We start from the raw sequence: 17,853 nt of genomic DNA on the forward strand, positions 1-17,853 counted from the left end.
TCCATATCCCATAGCTCTCAATAGGACCACAGAGCCCATGGCACACCTTAATACTATAAAATATGCACCTTAAATCTGTTAAGCCAGTAATTAGTTTTAAACTCAATGTGACATTTTGATCCATTGATTGATTTGGGTTGTAAATACCCTATCAAAAGCAATATTCAATATGTTTATGTTGTATGAGAAGGCATCCACAACTAGTCTTCTTTATCGGTGCTGTGACAAGAATGACACATTTGACAATGTTTGCCTTCATGTGCAGATCAGCCGTCAATCAAAGTTGGCTTTTACCAGACACCAATATATATCAATGTGTGTGTGTGTATATATATATATATATATATATATATAACAGGTGGAGTGTAACTGGAATTACAAATTGCTCCTGTATGGTCAGTGGAGCTGATAAAATGGACAATGACTGTAGATACAAGGTAGGTGTTCCTAATACAGTGATATTTCAGTGTGAATAACGTCGCATAATGTAGGCCGTCTCCAGTGCAGTAGTGGGCGCTGTAAATGGGGTTTGTTGTCCGGTGAACGGCTGAGAAGAAGAGCAGTGAAAATCGGCGGGTATTGTTGGTACTGAGTTGTAAACAAACCGTGGGAATAAGCTCCACGAATGGCGGGTAAGGCAGGCGGAGGGTCCAGCCTCGCAGACACGTTCGTGGTGTGTGAGAGTGAGAGCGAGAGCACGGTGGTTCGCGGCGGAGCGGCAGCGGAGGACGAAGACGCTCCCGCGGTGTTCCTCTGCGGGAAATGCCGACGGCCGGTGGGAGACTCCCTGAGCTGGGCCGGGAGCGACGAGGAGCTCAACCAAATCCTGCTTAAGAGTGAGTCAGTACATAAACACTGACATACATTAGTCCAGTGGTTGAACAGTGGTGAACGTCAACAGCACTGAAACAACAAACAGTCATTTCCCAGCCCTCGCACAAAATCCTGTTCTGAATTCTGCCAAATTCTGAAATGCACATAAATGATTGTGGTTATTTTTCATTTCGACTGAATTCAATTTCTAGCAAAGATTGATGCTGCCTTATTAACCTTTTATGACAAACAGTAAATGGCTTTTCAATTTTGCATTTCTAAACGGCATATTAAAATATATTTGTTGTCTCATAATATCCTGCTAATTTCCTGGACTTAACATTTCTGTTTAAACATTTAAAAGAAGTCAGTTTCGTCGTTCACTCATGTTGATTTGTTTATTCAGAACGCTGTATCTAACTTGATCTTCACATTCATTCATTATCTGTAAGCGTTTATCCAGTTCAGGGTCGCGGTGGATCCAGAGCCTACCTGGAATCATTGGGCGCCCTGGAGGGAGCCCCAGTCCTTCACAGGGCAACATAGACACACTCACACCTACGGACACTTTTGAGTCACCAATCCACCTACCAACGTGTGTTTTTGGACTGTGGGAGGAAACCGGAGCACCCGGAGGAAACCCACGTGGACACGGGGAGAACACACCAACTCCTCACAGACAGTCACCCGGAGCGGGAATCGAACCCATAACCTCCAGGCCCCTGGAGCTGTGTGACTGCGACACTACCTGCTGCACCACCGTGCCACCCCCCAAACCCATCGTGTGTTTATAAAATGTAATCAGCAAGGGAAGGGGTCCTTTAGAAAGTAATTAGTGAGAGGTGATTTTTTAAAAGGGCGGCACGGTGGCGCAGCAGGTAGTGTCGCAATCACACAGCTCCAGGGGCCTGGAGGTTGTGGGTTCGATTCCCGCTCCGGGTGACTGTCTGTGAGGAGTTGGTGAGTTCTCTCCCCATGTCTGCAGATGCTCCGGTTTCCTCCCACAGTCCAAAAACACGTGTTGGTAGGTGGATTGGTGACTCAAAAGTGTCCGTAGATGTGAGTGAATGTGTGTGTGTCTGTGTTGCCCTGTGAAGGACTGGCGCCCCCGCCTTGTGCCCAATGATTCCAGGTAGGCTCTGGACCGACTGCAACCCTGAACTGGATAAGCAGTTACAGATAATGAATGAATGATTTTCTAAAAGACAATGTCCTTTGCTAATGGTTGTGACTTAAAAGATTTGGTCTTCCTTGTATTATGTTAATTTTGACAGTGTGTCTTTATTTTTTCAGAGGTCAATGACAATGTTGTGATTGGCAAAGATCCTTACATGTCTTGCACACCTTATGAACCAGGATGGTAAGAATTAAAAACTTCTTTGCTCTGTTTTTTTGGTCTTCCATATCATTGAATTGTCTTGAATAATAAAACTAACCTGCATGCAAAAAAAGTCAGGACAGCACATGAGATTCAAATACAATCAAGGCAGTGATTTGTGAATCCTCTTATAATAAAAAAAAATAAAATAAATAAAGATAACATATATTTCAGCTCCTCATTCAATAGGAGGCTGAAAATATTCTAAAGACATCCTCACACCTAAAGACAATGAGTCACAGGGTATGATTTTGCAAAGACTGGGGGTATTGACTTACACAACATACGAATATTTAGAAAATCCAATGTTTAATTTTGGATAATTTGCTGTGTTCCATCCCCAAACAGACAAAAAAATCTAGAATTATTAATTGTTGATAAATTGCCTTTTTTTGAAATGTCGCTGGCATAAAACTTACCCCTAACCCCGCCCCCAAGACTGAGTCCTTGTATCATTTCTTAAAAACGTAACCCTCTTTGTTATTTAAAATTTTTCAGCGTTTTGTTGAATATCATGTGTCATGGTTGTGGCTCAACACTTGGGCTCATGTACACATCAACTCCAAAAGAACTGGATTTCAAGAGGTCACTTTACTGCTTTGGTGTTGAAAATATTGAGAGGTAAACAGAACATTCATTTATACAGTCATTCATTTTACTTTTTTCCACAAATATTTACTGCTCCCTTAGTATGTGGTCTTTTATTTCCTGTGTCCAAAAGCATTTGTGTGTTTATATTTAAATGTAATCTTTTGTTTTTTTATATTCCAAATTATTATTTATTTTTACATACATAGAAATCCAAGTGCACAAACGGCACCCATGATTTTTATTTTTGTATTATTATTCAAATTTATATTTTGGTAATTTTTCTTTTTAAAAATCTCTTATTTGGCTTTATTTTCATCTTTATCTATTGAAACAGAATAATTGTCCTTTATCTCTGCACAAATATCATGTATGATCCTGGTATTATACCAGAGTGATAGATTTTGTTTCAGAGTCTTGACTACTTACAAACTGTCTTTGTCTGTGCAGTTATGTGTTAGGTTCTTCTGACCAGCAGATGGCAGCCGTGGACAGTGGAGGAATGCCAGTGACATTAGAGTTTCAAGAGATCATTGAGCAGCAAATGACAAAGGTAAACTCAGTATGTGTACATTAGAAAGACAGAGATAAATATGATTAATAATTTAATTTTATTAGTAATCATAGAGTAATTCTTCCAGTAAACACTGTGTCCCTACAGCAATACACAGCAAGATTGATTTGTAATATTTTACTGTAAAGCTTTAATGGAAATACAGATTTATGTGTGGCATTATTTTTTACTGGCCATACTGAATACACTTCTGTTTAAAATAAAAATGGAGGTTGCAAACTAATGAAAACATAAGGTTTAAGTACTGAGCAAGAGAGCTAGCTGAGTTAGAAAGATTTCAACAGATGGAAAATACACATATTAATATTCTGTATTAAATATGGCTCATAAAGCCAGACTGAAATGTCTGAAGAGTCTGAATTTGTTCAGCTGTTTTTGATTGGGTTAGAATGCATGTTTTGTTTTGTTTTTTACAGACACCCAATTTAAATATCCAAGTTTAACAGTGACTCATTTAAAAAAAAATCTTTTGTTCTTGACAAACAGCTCCAGATTTCCCATTAAAGCAGACTGACTGAGACCCTTATTGTAAATACACAGGAAAGCGTGTGTTGTTTTCTGATCGTGTGCACAGACAGCAGAGGGCAGTCTTTCCGTGACGGAAGACTTCTTTGTTAGAGACGACAGTGGGAGCGTGTCCGGCAAACAAAGAGCTATTAGGACCTGTTCAAGAATTTCAGACACAATGATGTCACCTAGAGAAACCCAGCAAAGGCTTATGTTTTCATATTTTTAGAAATTAATATAGAACTGACTCATTCAAACACCAGGTGCACATCAGACTAGTCCATTTTTGTCTGATTCCTAATGTTTGAACAAAGATACAACATCAAACAATGTCTAGATTTATTAGGAATAGTTGACAGAATATTGTCACATGCTTTGTGTTTGCCAAATATGAACATATGAAGTCTTGTTTTCATGAGAGATGTTTTTGTCATTGCTCTCAATAACACTCATATGTTTCACAGATCAAATCTCTAGCAGTGACAATCGGACAAAGACTTTTGGAGGTCGAGATGGACATTCAGAGCAAGTCCGGAACAAGCGTGAGCTGTAATTAAGTGCTTTGTAAGATGCTGTGTTTTTCTGTAAATGTGATATTTTCTGTATTCTGCTATTTTGTTTTAATTGCACATCACTGAAATGTACATCACTTTCCTCATGTTTGGAAGTAATCAAATATGTTTGGCTGAAGATTTGGATACAGAGATTTGCAGTAGTCTATAACTCCTCTTCAGAAGTACATCCAGCTTTTTGTGTTGTTCACAGAAACCATCCAGAAAGTCAATGATGTCATCAGCCCCTTTTTGAATTTGTTGTTCTGTTGTTTATGGTCCTCCTGTACATGTATAGATTATAGAGTTTATATTGTATACTCTCATATGTGAATTAAAATTTGTTTGGTTTGCCTTGTTTGTGTTTATGTTCATGCTTTTTTTTTTTTTGTGTAAACCTTTGGGACCAAAACAATCCCCCCAACACACGTGTATTTTCACTCCTCAATAACAAGTGCCGTTGGTGGGAGGTGGGTGAGTAGATGGTGGGGGTGAATGAGGGCGGCTCGTGCTCTGGTTTTTTGTTTACGTTTCTCGGCGAGTGTGCCTAGCAACACGCCAGGGCCGGGAGGCGGGAGCATCTCTTGCACCGAGCCCCGCGAGCTGCGAGACGAGGCGAAGAGAAGCCCCCCAACCTCCAGCGCCGGGGAGCATAACAACAACAAGTCGCCCGGATGTTGAAGGCGATCTGTAGACCAACCAGCGCGCTGTATCCAAGGCACGGCTGCCATGGAAACACAGCGCGCTGTATCCAAGGCACGGCTGCCATGGAAACACAGCGCGCACGCGGCGCTGCTGCTGTTGCCATCGCGTCACCGTTTCCTGGAGCGCGAGCCGGCCAGCCAGCGCGCGCCGCCTCCTGTCCGTCAGAAAGCGCAGAAACACGCGCTGCTGATTGGCTAAGGGGGCGGGGCTTCCAGCCTCTAATTCCCCAGGGGTTTATTTCTTTCTCCTTCTCAACCGTCCCCACGTCCCCCCCCGTTTCTTTCTCTTTCCCCATCCCACCTTTTAACCCCCTCCTTTCCTTCATCACCACCCCGCCACTTCTCATCCCGCCAAAATAGGCAATAGTTGTAACCGCATCAACAGGGAAGGAGGAAAACCACAGGCAGCATGGCTCTTTGTTGAATGTATGGTTTGTGTGTTTAAGGGGTAGTTGTTTCACTCCAGTTCTGGTCCCCTAACAAAGTGTTTCTCAAACTGTTCCTCCTCAAACCTAAACCAGTTATTCATTGGTTCATTTATTCATTCATTCATTTTCTGTAACTGCTTATACAGTTCAGGGTCACAGTGAGTCCAGAGCCTACCCAGAAGCAAGGTGCAAGGTGGGAACACACCCTGGAGGGGGTGCCAGTCCTTTGCAGCTGATGTCTGTAAGGAGTTTAATGTATCCTCCCCATGTCCACATGGGTTTTCACAGGGTGCAACGGTGTCCTCCCACGGTTCAAAACCATGTTGGTAGGTGGATTGGCGACTCAAAAGTGTCCATATGTGTGAGTGTGTGTTGCCCCGCAAAGGACTGGCACCCCCTCCAGGGTGTGTTCCCACCTTGCACCCAGTGATTCTGGGTAGACTCTGGATTCACTGTGACCCTGAACTGAATAAAGCAGTTACAAGCAGTGAATGAATAAAAATAGCCAATGTTATTTTGTTAGTAGACTGAATTAGTCTTCTCTGTTGTCTACTGAATGAATATCTGCAAGCTAAAGTTACCTCTAATATATCATTCAGCCATTACAGCTTTAGCTAGAGCGAAATTACTTGAGGAAAATACTTTTGTTTCATCTTATTTTCAGTGGGACCGAATGGTCCACATCCATGACATCATGCATATAATTTTGTTTTTTGTGAAAGTCAGATTTCTTTTCCCCATTCAAGTTATATATTCTAGCTTATATACATGTTCCTATCTAAACAGTGGTACATTTAAATAAACTGTTACATTCAATAGGTAAATATTTGTGATTCTTTAAAGGCAATGTTGATGATTCTGGAGAACTCCTGTTTTCACAGCAAATCAAACACCCCCCTCCCATTGGTATTCATTCAGAAGCTCTGCATGTATTAAGCTGTAACTGTATGTTTGTGTAAGTTTTTATTTGCAGTTTGAATTACCACAGAAACCTGCTTCTAACTTGAGCTTGTTAGTTTTGCAGCACTTTCAGTAAATGTTTACTTTCACGCAGATTGAAGTCTCCTGAATTTGTATCTTTTAAGATGGAATGGTATGTACTCTCAACCAGTAACAATCGTCCACCCAGAAGACTGCATCGGGCCCTAGGATGGATTGTCAATCCATATCTGGACATACACACATATAGACATTCACATACACACTCATTCACTCACACCAAGACAAGTAGCCAAATGGCAAGGCCAGCGATGCACAGAGAACAATCCTGATTCATTTTAAATTGAGGCATTTTCTTTGTTTCTATTTACCAACTAAAGTGTGTGTGCAAAAATGGGACCTTTTCCAGTGTGTAAACAGACTGGAGAGCTAGCAAATGGTGAAAAAATATTCTCTACATTTTTTAAAACAAATTTATTGGATTAAAATCACAAACATTGCCTTTGAATCAACAAAATTGTCTTAGGTCTTTTGTTTAATTTTTATATATAAGAATATGGACAAAGAACACACTGATGCTACAAATTATGCAAGTGTTATATGAATTGTCGTACAAATATTACAAACACTAAAACAATCACAAAGCCTTTGTGATTTTTGTAACATTTATTAGCTCCGCCCTACATGTTTCCTATACCACAGTACAAAATAAGAGCAACCACATGTAAACAAAGACACTGATGTGAAGCACCAAACCACAACCCCTTTGTTAAGGGTGTAGTGTTTGAAGTCTTAATTAGTTGCTTATTTGTATCAGATTATTAGCAGGCAAAACGCCTTAATATACAGGGCAGGATCTCCAGCTATTCTCAGTCTACCAGCTTTCCAGCCTGCACTAGAGGTGGCATTGCCAGCCAGATGTTGGGCTGTGCCGCTCTTTGTTTGAGAGGCTGTGATTTTTCTTTCAGCCTCATTATTTCACCTGCTGCTCCAGAAGCTGTCGTGTTGATGAATGGGCTGGAGCTCTGCGCCTGCGCTCTGAAGACCCCATAGCCCCCCGCAGCCGAAGCGCTGATGCTGGGCACTTTTCAGTGTGATCGATGCAAACTGCCCCCACACACCCACCCCACACTCACCCACTCGCTCCCCTCCCTTCCTCTCCCTCACCTTGTCCAGACACGCAGGCCCTCAGTCGACGATAGGGTCTGGCTGTATGCTGATGAATAATGCAGACAGACTGTCTGGAGGCAAGTATCCTCTACAATCTCCTGAAGTAATCAGAGAGCAACCCCACGGTCACCGTCCCACCCAGGAACAGGCCATCGCCATAGAAACAACCTTCCAATCCTTGACCACTCCAAAGGAAGACCTGCTATACTCCACCCTTCATACATTTAAGAAGCTACATAGTAACAGTCTGGTTGTAGCACCAGGAGAAACCCATGCAGACACAGGTAAAAGACACTCTCCTCATAGACAGTCACAAAGGCAAGGATTGAACCCAGAATTGCGAAATCTGTGGTTTTAAGCGGTGACACTAACAGAAGTAACATAATGCTACTGGCTGTGCATTGTTCATTTATCAGTTTACATAAATACACTGATACACTGATAAGAGTCCTTAGGTAAGACTCCTACCGCTACATTCACTTCCTTCTGTAACAGGATTTGAATTGTAAGTCATTCTGGACATGAGCACAACATATCTCAGCTGTCCAAACAAAAATATGTATCTCAATTTTTGCCGATTTTTAGTTGACCACATCAATTCAACAGAGTAGCTTCTCATTGTGTGGAATTTTCGGGATGAATCGACCAATATCTATGCTCCAGAATTACTTGGAATAAAATCTTTTGCACTGATTTCCAATTAATGTTATGAGTGTTTTTGTTTCCTTCTCCTTTAAAGTAGTTTGGAGGAACTTTCTTTTGAAAATCATTCTTGTCATAAAGAAGAATGTTACACACCCATATTCTGCCAGAAAGTATGTTCTGTGCAGGGACATGTTTGTTCAATACAGGTGCAGACAGTGTTACAACAGTCGTCTTGAGGTTCAGCTGTGTACATTTAATTGACTCTGCACTCTCCTTTCTGCAAAAATATAAAACATAGTTAAAATGAATGAATGAGAAAATCAGTTCACATTTTACATAAAAAAATAAAATAAAAAAATGTTAAATATACTGAAGATGAACCCTTGATGGTCCCACCACAGCAGCAGTATTTTCAAATGTGAAGGATTCTGTCTTGGTGAAATGTCACTAATTAAATTGATACATGGGCTATTAACAATATCCTCAAATATAAAACATTAGCTAAAATAAAAAGTAAATCAAAAGATAAAAAGTAATGTACTAAAAATAGGCAAAAGTGTCCAGGTGAAAGGAGTCCAAGGAAAAAGATGAGAGTGTGACATATGCACAAGGTCTGAGCAGCATAAACTGAACAATTATTAACAGTATATCAGAGTACAGTAAAGTTACAGTATATTACAGTGTGATATGTACATTTTTTGTACATTGTTTTATTGTTTGTATGTTTGTTTAAGAAGGGGAAACATCATAACACATAATGTCTTATTTAATTTAATTATTTCTTTATTTAACTTATCTCAAAATTTCTCTTATACTGTATATTCAGATGCTGTCTGCAGTTAATAATATTTTAGATTATATACATCACTTTGGAAGGTTTTACAAGGCTTTTTTATAACAATAATAATTATGTGCCATGAATTGGATAATTGGAAAATATAATTTTTAAAGGGAATTAATAGAAGTAATTTATAAACAAATATATATATTCTTTATAAGTGAATGGGTCAATGTGTCACAGGGTGATATTAAATATGTTTAATAATTTATAATATGATTAATATATTATTATATATAATGTTTTTCATCATTATTATCCCATAATAATGACTTACTAAGGCAATTATAATTTTAGTACTATGAGATATTCTGTCATTAATATGGAAATTGTAGTCATAATAATGAGAAACAAATCCCATTATTATCATTAGCCCTGTCTTTATTCACACACAAACAAATGGATTGACAAAATCCAGAATTATTTGTGTATGTATGTATGTATGTATAGAATACATGAGTGCCAATTAAATTGCCAGATATGTTCATTGGAAGAGAGTGATTTCTTAGTAATTAACACAAGGAAATACATTCATTCATTCATTATCTGTAATCGCTTATCCAATTCAGGGTCGCGGTGTGTCCAGAGCCTACCTGGAATCATTGGGCGCAAGGCGGGAATACACCCTGGAGGGGGCGCCAGTCCTTCACAAGGCAACACAGACACACTCACTCACACATTCACACACCTATGGACACTTTTGAGTTGCCAATCCACCTACCAACGTGTGTTTTTGGACTGTGGGAGGAAACCGGAGCAACCGGAGGAAACCCACGCGGACACGGGGAGAACACACCAACGCCTCACAGGCAGTCACCTGGAGCGGGAATCAAACCCACAACCTCCAGGTCCCTGGAGCTGTGTGACTGCGACACTACCTGCTGCGCCACCGTGCCACCCCAAGGAAATACAGATACTGTCAAAATAGGACTACAAAAGAAAAAGGGCCAACTAAGGTGAAAACAGAAGATAAAGACTAAATCATGAAAACTAAAGCAAGAAACAAAGGTCAGAGAACAAGATAAACCTAAATAAAAGTACAGAGACCGGGCCAGAATATTAGATCAAGAAATAATCAAAGAAGTAAAGACAGAAGAGCATAGGACCGAGAAAGTGACTAAACATCAAACTAAATGTTAAGACTAAGAAACTAAAAAAAACAAATATGAACATCCAGAAAACAAATCCAGAGATAGAGACCAACCTGGAACAGTTACAAACCAAGAAACCAACTCTGGAACAAAGACTAAAACAGACAAAGGGTCAAACTGAGAAAACAGAAGCATAAAAAAAAATCCAGAAAACTAACACACAAGAAGACAAAGAATTGTAGAAATAATTGGACAAATAGACTAAGACACATAAGACTGAAGAACTAAGAAACAAGGAACAACAACCTAAACATGACTATGGCCCAAACCCACAAATACAAAGAAGGATACTAAAGACCATGCAGGGAATTAAATGAACAGATATACTAAGGAACATGAGAAGCAAGAATAAAGATAAGAAACACTAACCATCAGAAAACTACCAGAACCGTGAGAAACAGAGATGAACACCAAAACCCAAAAATGACTGACACACATAAAAACTAGGGACAAGCCTTATATACAATGGGCAAAATCAGAATACCCACGAGTGTCACATGAGGGACAGGGACAGGGGACATGGCTAGGACAGAAACATCAGGGTGAATCACATGAGAGGAAGGGGCATGACTAGGGAAACATGAAGATGAGGAAAAAATGGAAAAACCTCAAGCAAAAAAGAGGACGGCATGACCAAACAAGGGAATAAAACTATGCAATAACATGTTACTCAGGAAGAGACATGTACCAAATTACTCAGAATCAAAACAAGTAAATCCTGCCTTGGTTTTCCTTTCAGTTCCCTGGTAGCAATCTAGCAGGCAATCTCGGGCAAAAACATTCTCCACAGTCACCTAGGTATCCTTGGGCAAGACTCCTAGACTTAGATGTTAGTAGAATGAGATGTCTAGCAGAGTAGTAGAATTGCAATTTTAAGTTTGCCCTGGATAAAAGTGTCTGTCTGATTTCAGAATTGCACACGTATAGTTGCACATGCATTAAATAATATCTATTTTTTGTTTAAACATATTTTAATACATGATTTTTACTGAAAATATTATTTTGTCATTCTGCTATGTCATTTAATGGTAACTAAGCATTTGTACATTTAATGGCACAAAAAGTAAGGAAATTTGTGTTTGGCAGAGCTGAGCCTGTGGGTTTCGCCTATGAAAAATTTGCAAAATCCTCTCTGCCAATTCCAAACCGCTTATTTTGTGTGAGGGTGTGGGGTGGCATCTCCCTCACTGGAAAAAAACTAGGCTTTGTAACAACATAGAAATAATTTACCAAACACAAATTTCCTTACTTTTTGTGATAAGTTCATTTATACAATATGTTCACAATTACTGACATCAAAATCACCTTCTTTAAATCATCTAAACCAAAAGACACGTGTAATTTTGGATACAATATTATCCCCAGGAACCAAACAAATCAGTGCACTTGCTTTTGTAAGTCTTTTTCCGTGATGGAACTCATAATGAATGCAGTGAACCATAAAATCTTCTGACTTGCCATTTTCAGACTATTTGATTTATTAGGTTTTATTTTATTTATATTTTGTTGAATAAAGTTACACTTGTCATTTTTATTACTACACAACAGTCACCATAAACTGAGTGTCACTGAAAATGTCAGAATTTGGAATTACTATTATGTTACCCAAAAAATGCTTTAAAACTTATTTGTACAACTAATATTTTAAGTAAAGTTCAAGTGTGTTGTGTTAAAAAAAAAAGAAAAATTTCATTTAAAAAATTGTTTGCCCATTTTCAGAAATGTATATTATATTTAATAAGGACTTTTTCACTGAAAGATTAATAAAACAGAACACACTTGAATATATGAACGTCACTAAAAATATTAGTTGTACAAATAAGATTTAAAGCATTTTTTTGGGCAAGATATAATTGTAATCCAATGTTCTGACATTCTCACTGACATTCAGGTTATGGTAGTAATAAGAATGCCAGGTGTAATTTCATTCAACAAAATAGAACCTAATAAAATGGCAAATGAGAAGAATTTATGGTTCATTGCATTCTTTATGAGTTCTATCAAGGAAAAAGCCCTACAAAAGCATGTGAATTGATTTGTTTTGTCATTGGGGATAATATTGTATCCAAAAGTATGTGTACTTTTGGTTTAGATGATTTAAAGATGGTGATTTTAATATTAGCATTTGTGTACATTGTGTTTTAATATTTGATATTTAGGGTTTTTAAATATAATAATTGTGAATACTCAAAATGACAAAGGAGCAGGAGAATGTCTGAATTTACAATTTTTATATTACCCCAAAAAATGCTTTAAAACTAATAATTTGTATTAATTGTTCAGTGAGTAATCTCTGAGTTCTTATTTAATGCAAATATACAAGTGCAATTCTGAAAACAGGAAGACAAGTTTATCCAGGGCAAACGTACTATTACAATTCTATGACTCTGATGGTCTAATGTCTAAGTCTAGGAGTCTTGCCCAAGTTTTATGAATGGTGACTGTAGAGGATGTTTCTAAATAGAACATTATCATGTGACAGTGTCATTACCAGGGAACTCAAAAGAAAAACAAGACTGGATTTACTTGTTTTGGTTCTGTGTAATTTGGTACATATCTCTTCCTGAGTAATGTGGTATTATATAGTCAACTTTTTATGATTCTAACTAACTAATGGCACCACCAAATATGTTGTTGATGACTTCCTATGAAAACCTTGAGTAGCACTTTACATGAGAAGGAACAAGAAATTTTATTGTTAGCAAGTTTTTTTCAAGCCTTTCCTAGCCACGCCTATTGACCCATTTATAGTGGCACTTTCACACGAATGAAATAATAGTTCTTGTGACAAATCAAACCTTTTACCTTCACTTCCAAATGTAAGAAGGTCTTTTCCTTAGAGCAGCAGATGAGTTCAAATGATGTAGAAATACTTAAAAACCAAGATACTTTGGACAGTGATGACATACTGACAACCTGGAGAACACTGTTTGGAGTTCTGGGCAATTGTCATCCACCTCCAATTGTATTCTTTAATGGCATTGTGTTAGTGTCTAATCAATTTTAGATCATATTTTATCTTTAAATAAATTGATTTAATTAAAGAGTAGAGGTAGGATATGCATGATTTATATTTTTCACTTTAGTAAAGTCTAGATTATATTATCATATTTAAATATTTTGCTGTCATTAAAGACCAATTCACTTCAGTAAAGGTATAAGCAATCTGGTGAAAACTGAATACTCTGCTATGGATCAGGCCTGTGGATTGCTGTGATATGGTATTATATGGCATTATCTCTGTAAACAGAATCTCTGATTCAGATAGTCTTGATAAACCTGTATCTTCATTTTTGGTGATATTTAGTTTATTTCATAATTTGAACACAACAGTGATCCTTAACATTGTGTGAAAATTTCATGATGAATGGACCAATAGAAATGCTCCAGAATTACTTTGAATAAAAATTTTTGTAAAGTTAAGAAGATTTTTTTCCATGTCTTGTAAAGTTTCTAATTTGGAGTCACGTGTATTTCTTTGGACAGCGATGATGTGTTCTTTTATGTTTCTCACTGAACTCTGTACTGTTCTGGTGACTAAAAGGACTAATAAAAATGACTAATGTGTATTAATCTCCGTCTCGCGCCATGCTAAGCCCTGAAGACTTTGTGAGGGCCTGTTTACGTCACTGGAACTTCCACAGGATTTGAGACAACTGTACACTCCACTGTAAACAATTCTGGTGTCTCAGCTATAGCCAACATGTGGATTTGTCAATGATTGAACCTGAGGAGGAAAACCGGGTAACACAAACCAGTTGAATGTTTTTTCAGAGCATGTACACATGTAAAGCTCTGTGTCTGTAAAGAATATGTCACAGTATTTTAACTGTGACGTGTGACATCCATCACTCCTATGGCAACATCTGATTAATTGTCTGTTTTTCAGACCCTAAGAAACTGTTATTTTGCTCAACTGGAAAAGCTCTTTGAAAACAGGATTAGTCTCAGTGGATTTCTAAGCCTGAACAGATTGAGGAGGATGAGAGGCCACTACGCAGTGAGAGGTCTGTGGCCTGATGTTGACTCTAATGAAGGCCTTAGCATTTACACAGCAAGAGTAACACCCAGTAAAAGCTTACAGTGCCTTTAACAACCAGGCCGCAGTGTTTAAGCCACAGATTGGCTTTGTCTTCCTGCACTTATTGACATCTGTTTACTTTGCAGCGGTTTGTGGTATTGTTTACTGTTTTTTGGCGATGTTTTATCAATGGGTTCAAATTATGCATGACAGGAATCAACTCCAGGGCATGTTCAGGTAACGACAGTGCAGACAATGCTCTGCTGGCTTGTTTCCAAGATGTTTTTCCATAGACTTTCACAGTAAAACTTGACTTTGGTGTTATTGAATTAGTTATGCCTGACAAATCTTAAAGGAGACGTTTTTGAGTGCATTAGGTCTGGAGGTCCTACCAACCCACAAACTGAAAAAAGACAGCCCACTAAGACTGAAAACGTGTTCTGATTATTTGCTGTATATTATTAGGTGTACAAATATGTTTCCGGGTTTTATTGTGTAACATATAATTTTAATTTCCTGCTCTTTTTTCCTTTTAAGGCAAATTTTTGTAGTATTAAAATTGACAAAAAATGTTTATATATATATAAAAGACCTACTAAAAGTTAAGTATTAATATGATAATGATAATTATTAAAGATATTGACATATGACAAACATCCATTGACTCTTAAAATTATAGAAATTTCTGTATGTATAAACTTTATGGCATGGCTTAATGAATTGTGGTTGTATTGTGATGCTTTCATATTTTGTACTTTCATGAATTTTCTAATAAAGTATATTTAAAAAGCAAAATCATCATCTTTAAACCATCAAACCCAAAATTCAAATGTACTTATCTTTACGAAAATTTTACTCGCTTTTCATTTTCAAATTACGTAATTTTTAGGTTTTTTGTTTAATAAAATGACGGTTAATAGTTTAATACTACAAACACAAATGGGAGAATGTTTGAATTTTGAACTACAATAATATGTTACACAAATAAACACAAACACACACACACACAGATGCACACACAAACACAATAAATGTTATTTGTACACCTATGTATAGTGCACAAACTTTAGAACTGTCCTGCCTCAATCTTATTAAAAGGGCACTGAAAAAAAATTCTGAACATGGAACAGTGCTAGGTTTGTATTTTGACCAAAGCATTTCACAGACTCCAGAACTGTGTTCATTTGTGGGAAGTGTATATATTGTGTCACTTTGATGTCAAAGCCCATTGAGTTTCACTTTATTTGTGGCACCTCATTGCTCTAAAACTATATTTATATAGATCTTTGCTTAGATATCATCGCTGTCCAATGAAAAACATGTACCTCCATTTTTGTCAATTTTTAATTTACCACATCATTTGAACACAGCAGCTCTCCTTCACATTGGGTGAAAATTTCATGATGAATGGACCAATAGAAATGCTCCAAAATGACTTTGAATCAAATATTTTTACAGTCACTGTCATTGGAATTTAAGGTCTTTTCAATTCTTCTATAAAGTTACTATATTGAAGATGTTTTTCATTGGACAGCAAAAATATGTTCTTTCATATTCCTTAGTTAACACTGTTATGTATTGTCCTGGTGGCCACCTAATATGACTAATATGGCTATTATAAAGTGACTAATGTGTATCACTCTCCGTCCCAAGCTCCACTAATCACTAGGCCTGTTTGTGTCACTTGAGCCACCACAGGATTTAAGACAACTGTACAGCCCATTGTAAACAAAGCGCTTTGCTTTAATATACATTACAGCCACTATTGCGGCCACAGCTCTTATCAGCTTAGCTGTGCCCATTCATCTGGGTGTGGGTATGAGGGCTTACGTCGGGGTCCCCCCTTCTCTGTCCGTCCCATTTATGAGGAGTGTGAGAGTACATGTGTGTGTGTGGAGGGGGGCAGCTGACTGGATTAAATGAGGCCAGGAGGTCTTTCAGCTGTCACTCATTTCATGCTCCCCACAGGTGTCTCGTGGGAAAGGAGGACAGCGCAGCAAATGCTGCTGTTTCACATTACACCATACCATCTGAGGCAATTAAACACTGTACTACACGGGAACGTCCTAGTAAATCATTGTTTACACTTTTATTGTGTAATACGAAGTGGCATAAAAGGAAATAAGTGTCCAGTGGAAAAGAAAAACTCAGTACACAAATATTCATTTTGGAAATGTTAAATATTAAATATTTAAAATCTTTTTTTTTGTACAGCATAAAAATCTCTTCTCACTTAAGCACAGCAAACTTGTTACAAAAGCTTAGAAAAAGGATTTTCAGAATCCAAAAGACTTTTGACCTCAGATCCATTCTTCATCATAACAAAGTGGTGCAAAGGAAAGTCTCTGAAAACCCGACAGATTATTCCAAAAAGAAAAAAAATAAATCGTGTTTAATGCATGCAATGAAGTAGTTCACGTTGGAAAAGAGTTCTTTAACAAACAGTTCGTAGCCTTCTGGGCAAGTGAAGACTTTGAAAAGCCGATAGCTTTTTACCTCAACTACAGTAGTGTCCGATGAGAGCAGTCTGAAGTGTACGCATGAGATGAAAGACACTTGGGAGTTCGTATTTACAAGCGTTGTTCTCACATCACAGGACCACAGTCGTCCAATGAACAGCTTTTTAGCAATGTACAGCATGGGGACTATCAACATGTACGCACTATTGCACAGTCTACCGTATCATTCAACATGATGAATATGATGATGTGTGTTACACAAGTGACTATGACCCCACCCTCTTTATTCATTTAAAGTGATAAATCCTTCAGCCAAAGGGCTTAAAAAGCAAGATATTTAAGGCTATACAAGTTCAGCGACCTCCTTTGCTTGAGGCAAGCAAAACAGGGGAATGTTAACAGTTAAACAACAGGTTTGCAGCAAGGCTAAAGGGAGAAGACTTCATCTGTGAAGTACAGCTAGACCTGAGTGTCTGTGGAACTTGTGAGGTGTAACTACCCAGCGATTGCTTGACTCACATGGCTATGTACTACAAACAGTTGGTATACAAACATTCTCAGGCTGTATTGCTTCACAGGAGCTCCGAGGTACATGCAAATACCGTACTGGCAGTGGTGCAGCATCTCTGGATATTGTGGAACGTGAGCGGTCTAATGGAAAATATGTCTTTATCTGATGCTTGAAACAGGGATTGCAGTGACAGATGGTGCAGAAAAACTGCTTTATGGAAACTAATATTAAAGTCGGCATTCTTGATGCTCGTGAGGGTCCGTCTTAGTGACAGACGTGCCACTGGCAGTGTTGCGTAAGAGGTAATAAATCTAACACAGTGTTCGGAGCTGGAGTGTGCGTGCTCTCTCTACAGGCAGGCATCTGTTCTATCTGTGCATATCAAGGACAGAAGTCAGCTAACTCCCCACAGGGTTTATATTAAATCGCCCAGTCACGTTGGAAGCCCTGGTGCTTCATATCGCATTAAAGCAATGGTAAATATGATTACTGCATACAATTCTGTTTTTTTTTTTTTTTTTTTTTTAAGGAATATTTAAATAGGCAAAAATATGCCAATACTAGCCAATGATCGGA

General features: G+C 38.1%; 1 protein-coding gene across 1 annotated transcript; it reads left to right on the forward strand.

Moving 5' to 3' along the window:
- Nucleotides 1–515: 515 nt before the first annotated feature.
- On the forward strand, nucleotides 516–4,755 carry mis18a (MIS18 kinetochore protein A). The gene is made up of 5 exons (XM_066651630.1): nucleotides 516–836; nucleotides 2,107–2,173; nucleotides 2,690–2,812; nucleotides 3,230–3,332; nucleotides 4,325–4,755. Exons 1-5 carry the CDS (start codon nucleotides 626–628, stop codon nucleotides 4,415–4,417), a joined length of 597 nt encoding a protein of 198 aa, XP_066507727.1. The 5' UTR covers nucleotides 516–625; the 3' UTR covers nucleotides 4,418–4,755.
- Nucleotides 4,756–17,853: the final 13,098 nt, after the last annotated feature.

Source organism: Hoplias malabaricus, chromosome 18 (genome assembly GCF_029633855.1).
Source record: "Hoplias malabaricus isolate fHopMal1 chromosome 18, fHopMal1.hap1, whole genome shotgun sequence".
Classification (NCBI taxonomy): domain Eukaryota; kingdom Metazoa; phylum Chordata; class Actinopteri; order Characiformes; family Erythrinidae; genus Hoplias; species Hoplias malabaricus.